The 23,933-nt window shown below is 31.3% G+C and overlaps 1 protein-coding gene across 2 annotated transcripts in view; it reads left to right on the top strand.

Moving 5' to 3' along the window:
* The window catches only part of Nectin3 (nectin cell adhesion molecule 3), a 150,886-nt gene that overhangs the window by 89,394 nt on the left and 37,559 nt on the right, over positions 1-23,933 (top strand). The window contains exon 8 of one of the 2 annotated variants that reach the window (XM_058585466.1): positions 18,909-19,242. The exons of the other annotated variant lie outside the window; for it this stretch is intronic. Coding sequence (XP_058441449.1) covers positions 18,909-19,070 — 162 coding nt within the window. The 3' untranslated portion in view covers positions 19,071-19,242. Of the gene's footprint in view, positions 1-18,908; positions 19,243-23,933 lie in introns of those variants that run through there. 2 annotated transcript variants of the gene reach the window in all.

Here is a 23,933-nt window from a genome sequence, read left to right as displayed (position 1 = left end):
AAATATGACCTATATGTTCATCCTGAATAAAGCAATTAATTTGCTCATCAGTTTGTTTAATTTGGTGGGAAAACTCCAAATAATATACCTGCCAGGATATTTTGAGTGTTGACCACCTGCTGTCCAATCACGGGACAGAAGGAGCATTCGCAACCATTGTCAATGGGTACATCTTACACTAAGTGTCTTGAGGGTGAAGATACATCATCTTTTCAGATTTCTTTTCTTACCGAAGAGTGTAGCTTCATATCTCTTGATTAATAGATGAATGTGACAAATAGTTTGAAATGTCAATAAGGTTCTTAACTAGAGCTATTAAATGCTGCAGAACAATGCTCATCTTCTACCTACAACAAAACTATTCAATAAGCAAATGGAGGGTTTCTAGATTTAGTTTTAGGAATTTATTTTTTCTGGAATATCATTAGGAATATTTTAGGAAAATATTAATTGTATTTTATTTTAATAGTCAGTAAAAATAATTGTTTATAAATAAATTGATATTGTCTTCAAATTGAATATTTACAAAAGCTTCCAAATCGAGAAAAAATATTTTTAGATCATGTGTCTTCAGTTTTAGTTAAGAAAATAGGTTTTCTATATAGACACTGCTTAATTAATCACAAAAGGAAGCATATTTATGAATGATGTTCAAGTCAACTCAGTTCACAGTGGTCCAGACGGCTATTTTTAGTATTGCTGGAGTCAGAGAAGGCTTCCTGGATGGAACAGTTTTGAAGGAAATTCTGAAATGGGTTAAATTACTCAGATTTGAGTAATTTGATTACTAGTAAGTTGTATAATAAAACACATAAACCTGGGTACAACTGAAGAGTTATATGAAAAATAATGAAAAGAATTTTTTAGAAAGAAAATTGATGGTGCATACCTGCAGTAGACAAACACTAGACCTAGGGAGTCAGAGTCCCAATTGAGTATCATTGTGATTTTTTTTTTCTCTTCAACTAAAATTAAGCAGTTGAAAACATGATTAAACAATGTTTTCCTCTCTAGATATAAAATTGATTCTATAAAATATTGCCTAACAGAGTGAGAACTTGAATTAGATATGAAATAAATAATTTACTTTTTATTCTTAATTCTGCAAAGCATCTAGGAATAAAATTTAGGCTAGTTATCCATTAATAAGATAATTTATCATGACTCATGCATTATAATGCCATATATTGTATTTGTTTCTTAAATAATCTTATAATATCAAAATGTAAAATATACATAATGTTCTTGGCTACCAAGAAATCAGTAAGTATATAATTATTGTCCAATTAATTTCATGGAGTGATAGCATGTTGCAATAATAAATTCCTTAGTAATGTTCCACTTTACTAGATAACTTGTCCCTTTTAAACTCATGAAGTAATTTCTATTTAAAGTGAGCCTATTGACCAAGGTCTCATGCTTCCCAAATGCTACCATGTCTTTGAGGAAGAGACTTTGATTTGTTCGTCTCATCAGTGGTTTGTTTCCCTTGGGAAAGTAGAGAAAGAAGCAATTCCTCCCTACCTACATTTGTTCTCTGGTTAACTATTGCTTTTGTAGTGATAATGTCAAAATTCATCCCTGAGAATTTTTCCTCTAAATTTAAGTCAAGAAAATAAAGCCTTGTATTGTGAAGAGGCAATTTTCTTGAGTTGGAACTATTGTCATATTTTAGAAAAGATATCTAGAGTAGAGACATGCATATGCAAGGAAATAGAAATGAAATGCCTTACCTGAAGGAACAGAATGCTTAGAAATACCACCAGCTTGTCATTTTAATAGTTGATAATCCTATAAAAGTGAACTATCATTTTGAAAACAAATATGAACTCATGACATTAAAAAGTATATTACCTTTTTATGATGTTTCATTTTTCTAACATATACAGGTCATACATAAGAATATTCTTGGTACAAAAATAAAATCATATATTTTATAAATCAGATTTATAAAGGCAACTATAGAAGTCCTTTTTTTCATTCCCCCATCCCCGAAGATCTCAAATTTTTGCCCCCAAATCACTACTATTATAAATTGTATCCTCCCAGACATTTTCCCATGAATTTATTTTCATAAATGTATTGTTCATATTTACATATAAAAATATATTTTTAAAAAAACATTAATAAAATCACAGAATACAACTTGTTGAAATTACTTTCCTACTTAATATATGTTACATTAGACATTAGTATTTTTCAAAGAGTGACAAATGTAGCCAGCATTATCAAAATTCTCTGGGTTATTAAAAATGAAGAATCATAAGCGGTTTCAGGTTTACTCAATCAGGAACTTTGAGATTGATAACAATGGGCATTTTACTTACCTAATTAGGTGTATTTTAATGCACTTTCAAGTTTGAGAATTATTTCATTCTTAATGCCTGAAATGATATTCTGTCACATTAACTACAAATAACCCAATGATTTGCCTATTGTTGGTTACAATTTTTGAAATACTTTATTATGTACTTTATAGTGTACATACATATATTTATAAAACCTATGCCAAGAAACAGAATTACAATTAAAATTGTTTACATTTAAATAGGTGACATATTATCAACAAAACTACCTGTACCAATTTATATATTCTCACTATGGTTAGTAATACCCATTTCCCTCATTAATACTGTTTTCAGTTTTCCTTTTTATGTTGTAAATTTGATAACTGAAAAAGTAGCTTAATTTAGGTTTTGTAGATTACTGGATGAAGTTGATCATCTTTTATCTTTTCATAATCACCTATTTGTGGTTTGATGAACTACCTATTTGTATCGCTTTTTTTCATTTTTCAGTTATATTTTAACTTTGCTTATTGATTTTTTTAGGGATACTGATATACATAGGTCTTTTTTCTGCATCTATCTCTTATTTTTTAATTTCATAGTGTCATATGGAGTCAAAATCTGATTCTCTCTTTCCTGGTATTTTTTGGCAGTTGTATCTTGCCTGAAAAGGCTTCCTTTCAGTCTCCTCTCTCCTCAATCTAAGATACTTAAAAATATCTTACAACATTCTTAATAGTTTTATTTTTAAATAATCTGATATTTATTTATGCTTATGATGTGAAGTAAAGACTCATTTTTCACCCAATGAGATAAGCTTTTATTCAAATACCATTGAATTTTTAGTCCTTTTTCATGATTTAACACATTCATCCTAAAGTAAATTCCTATCTGTATTCTATTTCTGAATTTTTAATTCTGTTATATTGCTGTTTCTATCTTTTTAAACCAAGATAGCACTATTTTAATAACTGTTGCTTTATGATACAATTTGATATTAAGTGAAGAAAATTCCTGTATCTGTTTCTGCCTTCCGAGATTTTCTTGGTTTTTTCTTCTCCCCATTGATTTTAGAATTGCTTTCACAGGTTTCCTAAGAATAATATTGAATTTATTAATTAATTTAGGGAAGATCAACAACTATAATCTACTATATTCTAAGAATTAGTTATCTGTTTTTAAGTTCCTTTATATATTGGACTGAAGTCTTACTCTCTGTTTCCTCTCTGTTTTATTAGGTTTATTTATAGGCATTTTAAATATTTTGATTGTCAGTATTATTCCTTCCCATCTCCGTGGCTTTTTCAAATTATTAACATGTAAAAATCCTTTGAATTCTAAATATGAATCTTGTATCTAGCTTTTTTCTCAAATTTCTTTTTTATTTAATAGTTTTTCAGTTTTTTTCTCTAATTTGTTAGTTATATACACTATTTGTTATAAGCGAAAGAACTTTTATCGCTTGTTTATTGTGTGATATATTGTTTTGCAGTGATTAGGACCTTTGTAGAGTTTCAAATCCAGCATAAAATAATGAACATTGACACAGAATTTGTATTAACATTTTTGACAACCTGTAAATTCTATGAATAATGCTATTTTATAGCTTTGTATGGGAAGAGTTGTATATTCTGCTGTGAAAAATATTTCCCCCAAAATTAAAATGATATGGAATATTTGCAAATATATTTAATGTTTTTAATAAAGTTTGATTTATGATATGGAAAAATTTGTGTAATTGTATGTATGTTTAAACATTCTATATTTCAGCCTAAAATAGCATTTAACCTTGGAAAGTCAGGATTAGTAGATTCCTGGAAATTGAAATCCCTTGACTGTAGATGATACCAGGATTGAAGTCAAGCAAGAATATTATGGGGAATATGACTTTTGAAGTTATTTTTACAGTACTGATGTATCAATAAGTGTTTTTAATCTCTTGAGCTGTCATATTTTTCCCCTGATATTTGCAGAAGTAGTTATATTTCAGATTATTTTTGATTAAATTTTAAAAGTCTTGAAAATGTTTTATGAAGTATTTCAGTTAGGAGTGTGCAGATCAGTTTTTGTGATTTCAGACATTTGTTATACACAAATAAGTGGGTAGGCATATCTGTGTAAGTATTCTCTGTGATACAGTGGCATGTATGCATAAAAGTATTTATATGACTGTAAAAATTATGGAAAGTTTATTGATATGTTTTCAGATTCTCCATATCAACAAACCTTAAGAAACTTCCACTTATAGACTTTTGGTATGATATGAAAGGAGAATTTTTCCTATTCTCTGAAAAAGCTATTGAAATAGTTCTCACTTTTCTGAGTATATATCTGTGCAAGACTATTTTTATCTTCATATACTCCAATTAAACAGCATATTGCCACAGATGAATGCCATAGCAGATTTGAAAATCAAGTTTTCTTCTTTCGATCCAGATATTTTTAAAACATCTGAAAAATGGAAGGAAAAAATGGCACTCTTTTCTCTAAAATAACTGTTGTATAGTTATTAACCTATATTTACATATTAATATAATTGTATTTATATGCATATTAATAAACTACATTTATATTAATACATAATGGGTTTACTACTGTTTTTAAATGAATAAGATTTTAAATTAGTTTTAGTGTTTAATATGATCATCTATTACTCATTTAAATAAAAGTGCTTTGGTACTCAAAATAGAAAAGTATAAAGAGGTCTTAAAAATAAGAACCTCTGCTGTAGTCTGTAAGCAGTTAAAGGGATCATGTCACCATTATTTAGTACCATGTCTTTACTGGAGAACACAGTGCTTGGTATATTATAGCTACCTGAAAAACATTTTTAAGTTGACATTTAAAAATTATATGTATATTTGTAGTATGCAACATAATGATTTGATACATGAATACAATGTGGAATAATTAAATCAAGGTAGTTAGTAGATGCATCGCTTCATATATGCCAATAAAATTTTTTTGGATGAGTGAGTCTAAGTCTTCTTTATATTCTCCTCAGTCTATGATCTGTGAAATTTTCTGCATTGTTCTGTGATATCTATATTTCAGATATTATATTTCAGTATATTTAATATTGGTGTATCTAATATCAGTGTATCTTATATCTAATATAAGTATATCAGATACTAATTTCAGTATATCATGAGAAAGAACACATTGAACCAGAGACTATGGAAATATTCCATAATGTTATCTATGATTACCTGTATATTAGAATTCTCAGTAAATGTTGTTTTTATATTATTCATTTTTGTAATTTTTGGTTTTCTGGAGGGCCCTTTCTCTCCTTGTCAGCAGATTTTTAGCATAGGAAAATAGAGGCCTATTAAAAAACCTCAGTCAGATTACAATGTCAAGTTGGTCATATTGGTGACACAGTGCTTCTGCCAAATTTACTGTCTGGGAAAACTTGAATTTTTTCCCTATGATTTGCTACAATATATTGGCATCCTTTAGTAAATGTTCATTAATATTCCTAGCAGAGTGTTTTTCAGGAAGATTATTTCTATATATTTATTGAATAGGTAATACATACAAAACAGCATAAATGGGTAGTTTCTGAAGACTCATTTCCATTTCTAATTACCTTACCCCACCACTTCCTATAAATAACTAATTTCATTCTTTTGTATTGATGTCATTTTTAAAGTATAGACAGGAAAACACAGATACACATAAATTTTAACTCACTTTCCCCTTGTGTAAAAAAAGAAGTAACATGTACACTGTTATGTATCTTGTCTTTTCTTCTTGTGATATTCTGGAAAGCTGTCTTTATTGGATGCAAATAGCATTCTTATTACTTTTTTATATCTATATGATATTTTAATGTGCACATATTGTATAATGTGTAATATTAAAAATGTTACTAAAACAGTTATACTACAATGAATAGCTTTGTATATATGGCATTTGGTATTTGTGTAAGTATAACCAGCAGGGTCGGTTTTTAATTTTCATCTTGCACATCATCTTTCACTTGCATTCATCTTTTACTTGTACATCAAATAGCACAAGTATTTATAGTTTTATAATATACTGATTTGCACTTCTACTCACAAAGTATAAAAGTAGTTGTGTGTCCACAGACTCAACAAAAGTGTGTGTTCTGTTTGATTATTGCTAATCTGCTAAGAGTAGTATCTACATATAATTGAAATTCTGCAGTCTTGTTAGTTATGACTAACCAGCAATGTATGAGTAAACCTTTTTCTCTTCAAGAATCTTTTAAAAATATTTTCTTTGCTCTTCTTAGATATGCATGACAGTAGAGTATGTTTTGACATATTATACATACATGGAGTATAACTTTCATCCTTGTGGTTGTACATGATGTGGAGTTACACTGGTTGTGTATTCGTATATGAACATAGAAAGTTCTATCTGATCTATTCTACTGTCTTTCCTATTTCCCTTCTCCCTCCCTTCATTCCCCTTTGTCTAATCCAGTGTACTTCTATTCTGTTCTCCCTCCCCCCACCCCATTGTGTATTAGCATACATGTATCAGAGAGAACATTCAGCCTTTGGTTTTTTTTGGATTGGCTTATTTCACCTAGCATGATAGTTTCCAGTTTTATCCATTAATGGCAAATGCCATAATTTTATTCTTTTTTATGTCTGAATGATATTCCTGTGTGTGTGTGTGTGTGTGTGTGTATGTGTGTGTGTGTATGTATCACATTTTCATTATCCATTCATCTAGTTGAAGGACATCTAGGTTGGTTCCATAGCTTAGCTATAGTGAATTGAGCTGCTGTGAACATTGATGTTGCCATGTCACTATAGTATGCTGATTTTAAATTTTGGGGGTATATGCTGAGGAATAGGATATAATTAGGTCAAATGGTGGTTCCATTCCAAGTTTTCTGATGAATCTCCATACTGCTTTCCATAGTGTTTGCACCAATTTGTAGTCCCACCAGCAATGTATGAGTGAACCTTTTTCCCAACATCCTTGCTAACATTTATTGTTACTTTTTTGTCTTGATATAATTGCCATTCTGACTAGAAACAGATGGAATCTTAGTATAGTATTAATATACATTTCTCTAATTGCTAGAGATGTTAAACATTTTTTCATATATTTGTTAACCAATCATATTTCTTCTGTGAAGTGCCTCTTTACTTCCATTGCCCATTTATGATTGGGTTATTTTTTTTTTCTCTTCAAGTATCTTAAGGCCTCCCAATACATGAATATTTTAATATATTTCCAGAAATTACCAACAATTATAAACTGTGGGATTAGGAGAAGGTAGAAATTGTACATTATTTAATGTTTTTGTGTATGATTGAATGGATGATGCAAGAAAATAAGCATTCAACATTTTTGTATGGTTTTTTTGCTTGAATAACAAAATATTTTCATTTTGCATGTTCCCTCTGGATAATAAATAATGGGAAGTATTGAGAGTGGTAGTGAAAGAATTGTGGGGTCTTATTCTGGTTTGAGGAGGGGAAGTTTTTTTATTCACCAAGTCTTAGATGAAGACTTGGTGAGAAGCGGCTTGTCTACTTTCTTGGTTTTACACCACTGAGCAGTTAGGAAAGTGTCCTCTGTTCTGCCTTCTTGAATCCACCTGAACCTTTCATTTTAATGACAGACAAATGCGTAGGATGACAACTTTCTGCCATATGTAAAAACAGCTTCATTCAATTATAACTGGCATAAGATAAACTATACATATTAAAAGTGAGAATTTGATTATGATTTAAATATACTACACATACAAGCATACATACGAAGGAAACACCACCACAATCAAGATAGGGCACATATTCATCATTTCTTAGAATTTCATCGTGCCCTTTTGTAATCTCCATTTCTTCACCAATTTCCCTTCCAATCCCCAGAGGACCAACTGCTCTACTTTCTGTCTATGTGGTAATCCACAATGGATACTTGAAGCTTCAGATAATACTGAACCCTATACATACTGTGATATACCTATGATAGAGTTAATTTAAATTAGGCACAGTAAGAGATGAACAACAATATAAAAAGAACAATTCTAGCAATTTGTGTAATAAAATTTATGTGAATGTGGTCTCTCTTGAACAAATAAAGGCATTTGTTTTTATTTTTAGATCATGCATGCATGTAACTGAAACTACAGGATTTGAAACAGCAGCTAAGGAGTAGTATTGTGCTTATTTATATATTCTCCAATTTTATACAAGTAGTTTTCATACACCATATTCTCTCTTTTGCAAAAGTCTCTATTCTTTTACTTGATATAGTAAGCTTGAGATTCATTCATGTTGTTTCGATCAATAGTTTATTCCTTTTGAGTAGATATACCTTGTTAGAAGTACTACATTTTGTTTATACATTTACCTGTTGATAGACAATTTTCCTAGTTTCTGGTTTGGGCCTATTACAAACAACTGCTGTGAACATTTTTGTGCAAGCCTTTATATAAATATATGCTTTCATTTCTCTTTGACATACACAGAGGAATGGAATGGCTGAGTCATAGGGCAAGTGTATGTTTAACTTTTCAAGAAAATACCAAACTGTCATCCTAAATGTTTTTTTTTTTTTTTCCTTTCAACAATGTAGGAGTTACTCCGTGCCCTTACCAGTACTTCTTATGGTTAATCCTTAAAATTTTTAGATATTGGGCTAGGGAGATAGCTAAGTTGGTAGAGTGCTTTCCTCATATGCACAAGACTCTGGGTTCAATCCCATACCACGAAAAGAAAAAATAAATTAGATATTATAATCAGTATATGATTGTATTTTATTTTGATGATACTTTGCATTTATTCATAGTACTAATCAGTGAAGCATTTCTTTATCTGATAATTTGGTTTTAGTTGATCATCTTTGGTGAAGTGCCTGTTTGTTCATTTACACATTTTTAAAATTAAATTATTTCCTTATTGTTGAATTCTAAGAGTTCTTTATGTATTTTGGATATAGTTTTTTTGTCAGATATATGACCTGCAAATATTTTCTTCTATTCTCTTGCTTGTCTTTCACTTAACAGTAATTTTAAAAACTATTTCCACTTTTTAAATTTTATTATTATTTTTGGTACTGGGTATTGAACACAGGGGTGGTTCTTTTGTTTTGTTTGTAGTGCTGGGGATAGAAACCAGGGCCTTCTGCATGTCAGGCAAGCACTCTACCACTGAGCCATGTCCCCAGCCCCACTTAACAGTAATTTTAAAGAACAATGATTCTTAAGTTTGATGAAGTTTCTATTTATATAACAGTGCAATGCCATACTTTCCCTCTGGAATGTGGATGTGTAGAAAGTTTTATTCATTGTGTTTTTCTTAACCAAAAGAATATGGTGAATACATTTTATAATGTATTTATCATTATCCTCATTTTCCTTTTTCCTGTAAACTTTATTGCCAGTTAGGGAATTTAACAAACTAGTTTTCCTTGGTCATCAGAGTTCCTTCAGTGTGTACTATTCTCAGGAGACATAACCGTTAATGGGTAGTTCTTATCTTGAGAAGTATGGTAGTTTTTACCTAAGAAATATGGAAGTTATAAAGATTTAACCTCTCTATGTTAGTATTTTGTGGCTACCCAGAAGGTGTTACTATGTTTTTATATATTCTGTTTATCTCCCTATCAAACATAATAATTAGCCCAAGTGGAGGATTAATCATTTTTTTTTAAATTTTTATTCTTTATTTGTTTGTACCAGGGATTAAACTCAGGGTTACTTAACCACTGAGCCACATCCTTAACCCTTTTTTGTATTTTACTTAGAGATAGGATCTCAATGAGTTGCTTAGGGCCTCACTAAGTTGCTGATGCTGGCTTTGAACTCAGAATCCTCCTGCCTCAGCCTTCTGAGCCTCTGGGATTACAGGCATGCACCACCATACCTAGCCTTAATAAAAAAAAATAATAATAATAGGACACTAGTGTGTGGGACTTGAAGGAAAAATATTTTGAGTCATGTTGTTAACTCTTAATAGAATCACATAGGACCATCAGTCTAATTATAATTAACTAAAGTGAGATCTGTTGCTATAATTTGTAGAAATATTTTAAGAAACTTTATTAATACTTATTGTATGTATAAAAGCCAGAGCTAATGTAAGGAACCTGGAGTGATCATTTCTCAACTAAGATTCTAAATTATCGCCCTTCAGTGCTTTTGCTAGCATGAAAGTGTCTGCAAATATTGCCAGCATCACCACATTAAATATGTGACTTCCCAGGAGTTTAAATGTTTACATTTGCTTTGGTTCTGATATTAGAGATTTTACCCAGGATCTTGCACATGCTAAGCCTGCACTCTACTACTGAGCTATTATTATCCCCAGCCCAGCAGTTGAAATCTCCATTCTTGTTTATATTTCTGATTTGTAACTGAACTGATTCAGAGAGGGAGAATTAGTTATATTATAAGAAAGAAACCAAAATAAGAAAAACATGAAGATATGGACTAATTCCTTCAGAGCTGTTTCTAATATTGGTTAAAATTTTAATGCAGATTAAATAATTGAAGAGTTGGCTTCATATCTAGCCACCAAAATTCGATAACAAAAGTAGATGATTAAAAGAAAATCATTAAATGTTAGACTTTTAAGATTTTTCTAAATAATCTGGAGAGTAGAACATCTACCTCATACCTTTTACTGACTTTTTAATATTCTTAGCTCTATTGATACCATAGGCCTCTTATCTTCTTTCTTCCTTTTGAATCCTTAGCACTGAATTATAACAATTGATTTATTATACATATTACACATTCACTATTTGTACTCATATGTCTATTTTTCTTTTTTTATAGTTATATTTTCTTAATCACAAGCTCTTTACAAATAAAAACCATGGCTACTGTGTCCTTTCTGACCTTTCTTGGTGTCTCATAAAATGCCCTAGATAGAGGTTATTCAGCAATTGTTGACTATCACCATAGTGAAATTAACTGATCATAAAATCAGTTTCCTAAGCAGGCTGAGGGTAATGTCAAAAATTTTTCGGGAAAGGGAAGACATGAAAATCCATATATAGTGCCCCTTCATCCTTATGTCTGTGTCAACACCTAGAAACTTGATTTTGAACAACATGGAAATTGTATAGCTCTTCATTGTTTTTGGACAAGGTATCAGTTTATATCATATCAAAGTATTATTACTCTCATAATACTAGAAATGAACCTCAACTTTTTAATATTACCACCAAAAATATTTTATACTACCTAATAAGCCATAGTAAAGGCTGAAGTAATTGCTTATAAGTAATGCCAAAACTTAAAACGAAAAAACTGTTTTAGGAGGTCAATGCTAATTGGGAATTCATATAGAAAGGTATTATCCTAATCATTAATTTATAAAATTGTGTTTTTACCTCAATTTTTAAAGAATTTAGTGCATTATTGCTTGAGAAGCAATCAGAACATTAAATCTTGAATGGTTTATTTTAGACTTGTGTTAAGTTCATATCACCATCAGGGAACTGTAAGTCTTAATTAAGGGTGACTCTTGATTGACTTATGAGTAAGTACAAGTAAAAGAATGATTGAAGTTAAATACAGTAAGCTAAGTAAAGTGAAATTTCAGAGGACTTACTAGTTCCCCTTTTTAAAACCTTTTTTTTTTTTTTTTTTTAATTAGGAGCAACTCTTTTTTTTTTTTCTTTTTTTAAGCAACTCCTTTTTAAATTCACAGAAGTCTGGACACAAAAGTAAGCTATTTTAAAATGTCCAGAATAAAGCAACTAAATTGTTTTTCAGAAAATGAACTTATTCTTTATGAATTAAATTTTACTTAGGTATTATCGATCTAATTTTACCTTGAATTTAGCAATTCAGTCTTGATTTTAGACTGGACAGATTGTTTTGTTGGAGTTCTTTTGACATGTTAACAATAAAAAATTGGTAAATGTCATATAGGGACTTTTGAAAGAATAATGTAAATCCAGTTTTAGTATACCTTATCAGAAATGTTTGAGACCCAAACGTGTTTCAGCTTTTGTATTTTTTCCAATTTTGGAATACTATATTTACTCAGACTTTACTGACGATCATCCTTAATCTAAAAACCTGAAATCCAAAATGCTTCAAAATCATGACACTCAAAAAAAAGATTCTGATTTGGAGCATTTTGTATTTCAGAGTTTTGGATTACAAATGCTCATTCTGCAATTATTTAAGATAAATATTTAGTACATGTCTGAACTTAACAATGTTAGTTCATTCAGTAAATTATAGTAAGCATTATTGAGTGTTTTTGTTGTTGTTGTTTAAGATTCTTCTTTTAACATAGATTCAGTCATTTTGGAGTCCTTGACTAAATTTATGGCTGATCTAAATATAGTTAGTTGCTTTCAGCAATTATTTTCATATTATAACAAGCAATACCAGTCCAGTGAGACCCCCATGCCAGCCATAGTACCTGACTTCCAACATCAGAAACAAAAATTATCTGTTAATACCTGTAATATGAAAATGCCTGTGGGACATCCAGGATGTTGATTATTATTATTAAACTTTCCATATATATTGGTGTAGCAATACTTCATACCAGAATTTCCAGAATGTCCTGATTTTTACATATTTATGTCCTAGTGTCAATATGTATTTATATTCATATACTCTGATTTTGAATTCTTAAGTAAGCATGGTGTCATAGTGATTTCACAGTAAACTTAAACTTCCTATTTTTTAGACATTTTTCTCAGATCACCAGCTCTCACCAGTGCCTAAAGCTAGGTAGAACACTCCCCTAGTGCTCCAGATCCCTCTGTTATGCACATCCTTCTTTCTCAGTTCCATAATATGATTTTTTTTTCCATCTCTGGTCATTCCAGTTCACAACACTCTCCCCTTTAGAATGACTTATATCTTCACTGCCTCTAAAACTTCTCAAGCTAGTAAAAGAAAGTATAATTTAGATCAAATATTCCAATATGGACTATAGTAAAAGTTCTTATTACTGATAGTTTCTTACCAAAGTATAATTGTGACAATTATCTTATCAACACATATATAGTAATATTGTGAATTGATATGTAATATATAGTTTTTAATATTTCAGTTTCATTCTCTGGTTCATAAAATAGTGGAATCACTAAAAAACAGTGCAAGACATCTTTAGGAGGAGCTCAAAATGACAGATACACTGAATAAGTTAGCACCCTTTGATTTTTTAAAATATTTTTCAGGTGTCTAAAATTGGAATTAACATTTTCAGTAAAATAAAATTGTATTTAGAAACTTCTTAAATCTGAATAAATCATATCCCGATGAAGTAGTTTAAATGTTTCTAAAGACTGTATTGCTTTTTATAAAACAGAACTCAATGATGATCATAGGCCATAATACAGTTGTGCATCAGCATTCAAGGGGAATTGGTTCCAAAACTCCCTCACAGATACTGAAATTCTTGGATAGTTTGATCTCTTCTATGAAATGGCATAACATTTGTATACAGCCCACACATATCCTCCTGTAAGTTTTAAATCATTTCTAGATTACTTAAAATAATACAAGGTAAATACTATGTAAATCGCTGTTATATTTATTGTTTAGAGAGTAATAAAAAAATCTGCATATGTTCAGACATGTATGAACATTTTTTGTTTTTTGCATATTTTTTCCTAATGTTTTTCGTCTGTGGTTGTTTGATTCTGTGGATAGGCAACTAGCAGATATACAAGGCTGACTTATAAATTTAAATCAGAAACCTTAAAAATGCTGATAATTAAGAAATTGTAAAAGGTAATTGAATAGCTGGACAAACATTAGGAACATTTGTTCCTTCTGTGAGTTGACCATAGTCATTTGACTTACAGGCACTAAATTTTTCCATTTTCTTTATGAGTAAGGGAATTTTTCACCCACTCTGCCTTGGCAACCAAACCTGTCAGATGAGTTTCCATAGTTAAGCTACCATAATATGAATTTCGTGTTACTCCTAGGCATTGTGGTAGGCAATAGTTACCACTGGCTTTCCCCAGAGAAATATTTTCACCATTGGTTAAATTTGTTTATGGCATGCAGCCAATTTTATTTTGTTGATTCTTTGTCATTTAACCAATCCACTCAGATTCACATCCAGTAATCTCCTTTTGTTGATATTTGTTTAATTTGGAATGTGTTCATGATAAGCAGTTAGCCTTTTGGTAACTTGGTGTTGTTTTGAGAAGGAAAAAGTTCCCACAGATACATATTTATTTACATGGGCATTAAAAAGTCAATCTTAAAATTCAGATAACACAGCATTTTATTATTGAGGAGTTAAGACCCTTTGTTGGGGGGTATTATCTGGATTGGTACTTTAGGTTGAATTATTGATGCTTCCTTATAAATACTTTTGAAAAAGCATTAGGTCTATGAAAATCATTTTCAGATTTACCAATGAACCACAACTCACTATCCTTACTTTATGTGCTGATTATTACCAAATACATAAGTAACACATTTACATTCAGGATTATCCCTTATGATGTTTCCCATGACAACCAAATTAAAAAACTTAGAACTTAAAATATATTAAATTCTTTAGGCCTGCTTCTGGTTTTCAAGTGATTCAGCTTGAGCTCATTTAGCATTTCTGATTTTTCTACATAACCAAATTTTGTGATAATTTCTTAATGTTCCATTGATTTGTAGAGTAAAATTTTTCTTTATAGTTTTAGAAAACAGTTAAGACTAGAAGGTAAACATCACAGGAAGATAGATTTGAATACTCAGTATGCAAAAGATCTTTCTAATAACTAGGTCTTTCTGATAATGTGACTGATATCTCAGGAAGTAATGTTATTATTTAGAAGACTAAGCTGTTGTCCTTAACTATAGGTTATTGGTGACGCTGTGCATTGGGAACAGAAGTGAGCCTTAAGGTACCTTCTTGTCTTACCTCTTGAACCCCCCCCACACCTTTTTTTCTTGAGAAAATAATATAGATGATAAATTGAAAAGTAACTTCAGTGATACTTGAGAATAAATTTGTTCTTAAATATCATCATGTGATTCTTAGTGTAACGTTTAATTATATGATTGATTAATATGGTAACTTTCCATCACTGTAACAGAATACCTGAGACAATTAATTTACAAAAGAGGTTTATTTTGGCTCATAATTTTGAGGGTTTTTCTCCATGATCAGTTGGTCCCAAATGACTTTAGTGCTGTGTTGAGGCAGCACATAATTGTAAATGTGTGGCAGAGCAAAACCACTTACCTCATGGCCAGGAAACAAAAAAGAGAAGAAGAATTAAGGGGTTGATGCCCTATAGTCCCCTCTGGTGACATACCTCCAGTGATCCACTTCATTCTAATAGGCCCCTCTTCTTAAAGGTCTGCAATTTCCTACTAGTGACATCGAAGGGACCAAACTTTCTTAACACTGGGGCTTGTAGGGAAAATTCAAGATCCAAACTATAACAGTTAGCTAATGTGTTATTAAAATTACATCTATTAAAGGTAACTAGCACTATTGTTTTCATTAAATTTCATTTGAAGAGCTGTTGCCAATTCCAGATATCAATGGGTCTTTTTAAAAGCTAGTTAACTAAGCAAAAATTACTTCAAATTTTTTTCACTTGTCTCAACATTTTCATTTTCTTTTTAAAAATAATATACTATTATTTTATAGTTGCTTTACAGTTATGACTGAGTGCTCACATAGGTACCAAAAATTTTAAATTCAGTTTGAATGATATTGTTATAGTAGCTTTAAACACATGAATAGTAGATGAGAGATAAAACTTGCTAGATCAGGATATTTCTTGTACAATAAGTAACTTTGGAAGAATGAGAATTACTAAAGGTCTTTAAAAGGAAATGCTTAGCTTTATAACGATTCCCATTTTAAACTTATTGGCACTTTACAAAAGGTAATAATCTTAATTTCAGATGTGTAACTGGCGGTAATTATTTAAGCTATCAATCTTGTTTATTAAAAGAAATGGCATGTAAATGTATTGTTTGAAACATTTTAAATGCCTTATTATTGGTGTATGTGTTTCCATGGAAACCACAAATACCCCCTTAGAAGAATGATGTAAAATAGTAGCTTTACTTTTAAGTAAAGGCTGAGAAATTGCAGGCTGTGTTCAAGCAAAGGGAGCCACAAAACTGAACATTTTACTATGGTTATTTCCCACTGAGATATGACTGTATATAAAACTGCAACATTGTGTGTGCATGCATATACACACTGAACAAATTAATTATACTAAGACATAAAACATGAAATATGAAAAAGTGATAAGTTGGACTTAAAATTAATAACATGGTCTTTTAAAGGTACCATTAAGAAAATGAAGGCAAACCTCAGACTGGGAAGACATAACACATATTATCAGACAAACGAAATATATCCAGAACATATAAAGAAGTCTTATAACTAATTAGGAAGACAGTGATTCGTTTTTTTAAAAAATGGGCAGAAGATTTATGTAGTCATTTTATCGAAGTAAATATATTAATGGTGAATTAGTACCTAAAGATATATTCAGCATTGTTAAGTCACCAAATACAAATTAAATCACAGTGAAACACCACTACACATCCATTAGATTGGCTAAGATTAAGACAACTGATTGAACTGTTGATATTATAATTAATAACTCAATTTATCTTTTATAAGTTTATATTTATTTATATAAAAGTGATTTATCATTATTTTCCATTTTTGCTATACTACGTGTATTTATCATTACTAAGTTCTCAGAGTACTTTATACATTAGAAATCCCCACCGCAAAATTGTCCTTAGGGACTATTCCTCATCTCTGCTCCCATTATCATTCTTATATGCAAGGATTTATAATGAATTTGGTATTTTGTCCTATAAAAAGTAACTCAAGTTTATATTTTTAAGTCCTCAACACCTGAGTAAACCTGTCCTTGGTGGTAGTTTTCCGTTATGAACTGACTACCTATAATCTACTATACTTAATTTTTTTGAAAATGAGGAATGTTATGTTATGGATTACCTAACTTGTTAACGGAAGGGACTGAAAGGGCCACATATGGCAAGTCTGAGTTATTTCCCTGAAGTCAGATGCCATTTGAAGTCTTAGAGCTCAGACTTCCGCTCAAGAGAATATTTCTTTCAGCACCACCTCGAAAAGGTAGTCATCTGGCCTCAACCTAAGACGCTTTCATTAATAGTTTCAGTGCTACACAAAACATTGTTTTTTATTTTTTATAAAAAAATTGCTAGAAAATTTGAAATTTGGTCTTCTTTCAACTTATTTAATTAGACCTGATTGTGGTTGCTAGTTCATAAAATTCTCTTAATCATTTTAAGCTATCAGTATGAACACATTTTTAAACCCAGTGATTTTCATGCATTACCTTAAGTGCTTAAAACAATCCCATTAGGAACTGTTTGATAGCTTTTCAAATAGTTATAGTTTGCTAACCTACTCTCACCATATTTTTTAAAACCAGTTTGAATGCATCCAATGTTTTTATCCACTTCTTGTATAATTTACCATCATTCTGTGTGCCCCTCTCCTCTTCCAAACTGAAGCTTAATATTCATGAATCATGTTGTCTTTAACAAAAAATCCTTATGGTTAAAAGTGCCAAGTGAATTTGAATTGCAAACTTCCCTTTCCTAATCCCTATACTTCTGCTAACATGGTGTGCTTCCATTTATGTGCATATATGTATTTTGATAGCCTTTTGTTGCATTCTTTCAAACACTTTTCATATAATTGAATTTGTTAGCCTTATTATGTTTATCTCCATTAAATTTAACCTTTATTTTAAATGAATATCTTCAACCTGTTTTGTTTGTTTAATACAGTTAAGGTTCTGAACTTTTGATTCTTTAGTGCCCTAATCTGGTATGAGAATCAAGAAAATAAAGGGATACAACTAAAAATAAAAATGAAAGAAGACAGCAGAGTTTTTCTGGGTTATCAGTTACTATAATATTATTTACTATAAAATCACTTACTATAATATCATTTTCTGTCTATTTAAGGGCATTCTGCTACTATTTTAACTACCCCTTTTTTACATGATTTTTAAAAATTTTACTTTGTATACTTTTTACTATGTGTATCTTTTTCTGACCAAAAAAGATATTCACATTCATGTATTTCCTAATTTCAAAAATTATTTCAAATTTAAAAATTAGAGCTAATAGGAGGGAAAAATTGGAAAGTAATATAGGAAAGATCCATTTTTGAAAACAGGAATTAGAGAAAGAATGAACTCCTTTCTCCAATAATTTTTAAAGTTAAGAGTAAGTGCATGGCTTGGGGCTAAGGCAGGAAGATTGCAAGTTCATAGCCAGCCTCAGCAGTTTAGTGAGGCTCTACGCAACTTAGAGCCTGTCTCAAAATAAAAAATATAAAGGGCTGGGGATGTAGCTAAATGGTTAAGAACCCCTGCATTCAATCCCCAGTACCAAAAAAAAGGAAAAAAAGTGTGAAGGTATAAAGTTTAAAGTGGGATGAAAAGTAAAATATGTGTAGAATTTTTAAAGTTTTCCAAATGCCATCCGATGACATAGAGTATGTTATACTAATGAGGTAATTAGTTTCAAAGAAAACTCGGTGTCTAGGGTGTTAGTCTAGTACCACACTAACCATGTTTCTGGTGGTTTAAATGCTGCCGTTTGGCCTCTGTCATCCAGGATATTATTTTCTCTCATTAATTTATCCCACTTAGGTATCAGCAGTACCCACTGTCATGCCTGGGCAAAAGAGAGTAGCCATCAATGAATTCTTCAAGGATGCCAGAGTTCCACTCATGAATGCACTTCATACAGAAGTGGTAAAGGAAAGTTCTCAGAACCCTCTGAAGGACACAGTTAAGGACTGGTTAACATGATAAATTATGTTATCTGCTTACATGATAAATAAGTTATCTGCTTAATTTTACCTTCATTTAACATGGGCCTGGATTTTAGTCAACCTGCTACTATCAGAACCATACCAGTCGCTCAAACTAATATTTTGAACCTAGAATCTCAACTTAGTATGTCTATATAAACAGGTTTTAGGTCAGCATTATGTTCTTTCCACCCTGATTCCAGGCTATCAGGAGGCATTTTCACTTACGTTCTTAAGATTTCTGTCTCTATAAATTGGCAGTATCTTACAATGTATGTAGGTATCACACTTTTTGGTTTACTTTGATTTATTCCCCTGGGGTAAATTAATTTAGAAAGCAAACAGTTCCTTAAAAAATAATATTAAAAGGAAACCTCATCTCCATTATATGCAACTAAAAAAAAAAAAAGTTGGCAACCCCAGATACAAAAATCATTTAGTTTTCTGTTGTTGCTGCCCCACTAAACTTAAATGTATAATCTATAGCCGTTTTATTACTATCCCTTGTGATTCTGGGATTGACTGGATATTACAAAGTAGTTTTTGTTCTGGGTTTCTCACATTTGCAGTCAGATGGGAGCTGAGGCTGTAGTCATTTGAAGGCTTACTCATATGGAGTCTGTATAGAAAGACTCAAGTAGCTGGGGGCTGGAACAGTTGATGTTCTCACTCCCTGAGGATCTCATTCTCTATGGTCGAGTTAGAGATCAGTTATCAGCTGAGTTACCATCACTTCCACCATACCCTAAATGTTGAACCACCTGAGATAAAAGGCCTGTTGAGATAAAAGGCAAGGTGACAAGACTCTACCTCCTAATAGGTAAGTGGCAGTACTCTGGAAGGGCTCAGGTGGCTGGAAGTAGTATTGAAGCGATTTTTAGAAAAAATACAATGTTTCCTCTATTCTCTAGTGTCCAAATTGTCTCGAAGCATGAAAATATGAAATTAAAAGGATGAATAAATATTAAATATTGTAAGGGGTGGAATAAATATTAATTTAGGTAGGTAAATCTTTGCAAGGTTTGTAATGTCACTTTAAAGTCCATTTACAGTATATTTGCATTGTATTGCCATGTATCAGTGAATTGCCACATTTGGTGACCAATGACACACTGAAGAAAAAGATTTTAATGCTGATAGGAAGGAATTACATAAGGAAGATGGGATTTTAGGTGATTTTTTTTCTTCTCCATGCAGTATCATAGCTGTGGTTATTTAGAAAAATAATATTTTGATAAAAATGATTTCCTAGTTTCATATATGAATGGAAGGGATATATAAAGGAAATTGATTACTCACATGATTGACCAAATTGGAAGAGAGGCAATGTTGAAGAGCCAGGAACAATCTCAAAGTAAATCTTAGAACGAAAAGTCAAATAAAATTAAGGAATTACTATGTGTGAAACAAAAAGAAAATTTACATACATAAAATGAATGATGTGAAAGAGTTGTATTTCAAAATTTTGATAGACATCAAATATTGGAAACTTAACCAGAATTAAGATTTGAAAATTAGCAAAATACCATAGTTCCAAGAGTCAGGTTTTGTAAATCTGTACCTTGTATTTATGCTTACAAGATATCTTCTTATTATTTGTATAAAATTTAAATATTTAATTTCATCTAACATATTAGTTAAATATTTAGGTGTTATTCCTTAAAGCCGTCTCTCATGTGGAATTTCTTAGCTTTCTTTCTCTCCTCTCTACAATATCATGTCTATACTTAGTTTTGCACAGTCAGCTTTCAAAAGAATCTTTTTTCTCTGTATTCCTACATCTACAAATAACTGTGGCTGAAATACCAGTACTTGATCATGTGTGTTGGTTTCTTATGGCTGAATCAGCAAAGTAGCACAAACTGGTCATATTCTGTCACAGTTCTGAAGATAGAAGTCCCAAGTCCAGATGTATGTAGGCAAGGTGTCTGCAGGCATTGAGGAAGGCATCAAAGAAGAATTTGGTTATTGCTGGGAATCCTTGGCATTTCTTGGTTTGTTGTCCTCACATGCCATTCATAGAAAGAGAACATCAGTCATTGGGTTAGGGCCCACACTAATCTGGCATAACCTGATGTTAACATGATTATGTTGGCAAAGACCTTATTTCCAAATAAGGCCATATGCTAAGGTCCTAGGAGCTAAAGCTTGGACATACTTTTTTGGAAGCTATATTTAAATGATTGGACATGTCATGCCTGTTCATCTTTTATTGTCAAAATTTTTACTTTTAAAACAGTTATGCTTAATTCTAATCAGGAAGCAGATAAATCTTTCAGAGGGTTCTTTTTATAGCCTACATTGTGGTACCTTTGCCATTGAAGTTCTTCAGTCAAAAGGAGTTGTCCACATAGCATTTTATATTTAATACCTAGTGAATATGATAACTTTCTTTAAAACTGGTTTTCCTAAAAGAACTAGACTAAGTAAAAATTGACAGGGTCTTTGAAGGAAACGTAAGAAGTTCGAAGATGGCCACACTGCCATCTCTGGCTATTGGCAAAGAGCTGAGGAAGTCTAAAATTCTGGTTTTCCTAGAGGGCTACCTTGGATGCTTCATACTTGCTTGTAAACTTGAAAACCTTTACAAATAAGCAATTTTGGCTACTTTGCATGAGCATCACTCACCTATAGCTTGTAAGTTGCACAATAATGAATTAGTGATGATTAAGATATTCTATTTCAAGAACCATATTTGGGAAATTGCCTAGTCTGTTTTAGCCAAATATGTTGACTAAAATAATTTTAAAAGCTTTTCTGAGACTGAAATTATATATATGTGTAATTTTACATATTATGTAATTATATATACACATATATAATAATATATATATAATATATAATATTTGCTTATTTTTATCTTCATGTAGGATTTTTTAAACTGAGTATAAACTTTTTAAGTGATCTTATTTCATTTTCATTTATGTTGCAATAACCAGTTCTTAGCTATCCATAAGAAGAGGGATAATACAAAATAGAAGTAGTTGAATTCTACTAGTAAAATTCAGAAACCAATAACCCGATTTCATCCTCTAAAACAGTTTTTTCAAAGCTACTAAATGTAGCAAAACGTAAGTCCCTCTTGTAGAAATCAGGATAGGATATGAGTGGTTTTGTTGCAGGCATCAACAACCCCCAAATTTCAGGGGCTTAAAAAAACAACAAAAAAAATTATTACATCCCCAGTTCTGCTGCAGGACTTGGCAATATTCCAGGGTACCTTTCCTTCTTTTACTGAATCAGAACTGCAGTTTCACATTAATGCCTGCTTCTACCAAAACAGGGAAAGTGCCAGTTGGAGAATTGAGCCCCTGCAATTAAATACAACTCTAAGTATATTTAAAGCAAGTCACACAACTAGAAGGGGGTGGAAAATAAAATCCTCCTGAGTGTTCATAAAGAAAGGAAAATAACATATCGGTGAACAGTACATATCCACTACCCTTCTTTTTAGATCCCTGTCCACTTTCTTACGATAAGATCCACCAACTAAGGAATAAAATGAGCAGCAAGGAAACTGAATAATCTCCAAACTAACAATAAAACTAATCTACTGGTTTTCTTTTTAGAACCTTTAGAAGTCCCTCATCTGACCTAGGATATGACCATAGTATCTATTTCCTGGGTTGGAATTAAGGCTAGGACATCAGTCTACGGAGAGTGACTTTCTTACATTATTTCTCCTCTCTGTGCTTACCTGGTATTCATCTGATTCAGAATTAGAGGATCTGAGGATCCAGAGGATTCCTCTGGAATCCCATCATGGGAGTGGATTCTCAACATGTTTGAATACTGCTTTTGACAGTCTTAGAGAAAATGTTACTCACTTGATGGTAATAGTCCAAAGCTTTATGTTCATTCTCTCTGATTGTATCCCAAGCCTTAGTAATCTTTCTTTTCAGAATTTGCATCAAAGTATATATACTGTGTACACATGTGTACACATAATGGAGGAACAATATATAAATAGTACATATATGGGGTTTATAGTATCTAATATACACACATATAGATCAATGCCTATAAATGGCTGAACCAAATGCACACATGGGTGATTCACCCACTTGAGCTAAGGAATTTTGCATTCTGTAATCATGTTCATTTGTAAAATTGAAAGTCAATTAGTTATGAATTTCTGTAATGAGTCAAAATGTATTTAAAAAGATTACTCAACATCTGGGAAATATTTTAAGGACTGAAACTATTGGACTAATTGGGGCTATTTTAGGGTTAGTTGAGTCAGTTTTCAACTGAAAGGGACCTCAGAACGCATTCTCTAACCCCTTTTTGTCTTCTAAGTACATAATTAGTGTCTATAACAACATGTGATTTCCTCTAATATTGAAAATTAAGATAGTAGTTATTCTTTGAATAAAAGGTAGCCATAAAGAGAATGTGAATTTCTTTTAAAAACTGACATTCTTTTTCATATTTTTGTTATAATTAATAAAGGCTTGAATTTTTATATTGAATATAAAAGCTGGGTACAAAGTAGAGACAAATTAGAACATCCATAAAGAAGTTAAAAATAATCTTGTGAACTGTATGAAATAATGAGAGTTGCTAAGGATTGTTAAGTGGGGATTAGAACCTTTGAAGGTGAGCAGTCCCCTTTCCTGTGGTGTCTGTGATTCTCCCCTTGTGTGGACTTTATAGTCCACTTGAAGGTGGACTATTCTGGACCAAGGGAAAGCCAAACACATCAGTGTTTCTGATCATTAGAAAGAATCCCCCTTTTCACAAGCAACACAGATCAGCATTCTAATTTTCGACAACTCACTTTTATTTGTTGTATATCATATGCAAGCCACTGTGTTAGGTACTTTATAGTAGCCTTCTGTGTACAACCAAAGAAGAAAAT

Source organism: Marmota monax, unplaced genomic scaffold, assembly GCF_021218885.2.
Source record: "Marmota monax isolate L192 unplaced genomic scaffold, Marmota_monax_Labrador192_F-V1.1 WCK01_AAM20220418_F8-fsc00156, whole genome shotgun sequence".
NCBI lineage: Eukaryota > Metazoa > Chordata > Mammalia > Rodentia > Sciuridae > Marmota > Marmota monax.
Note: the sequence above shows the minus strand (reverse complement) of the source record. Positions and strands in the feature narration are given on the sequence as shown.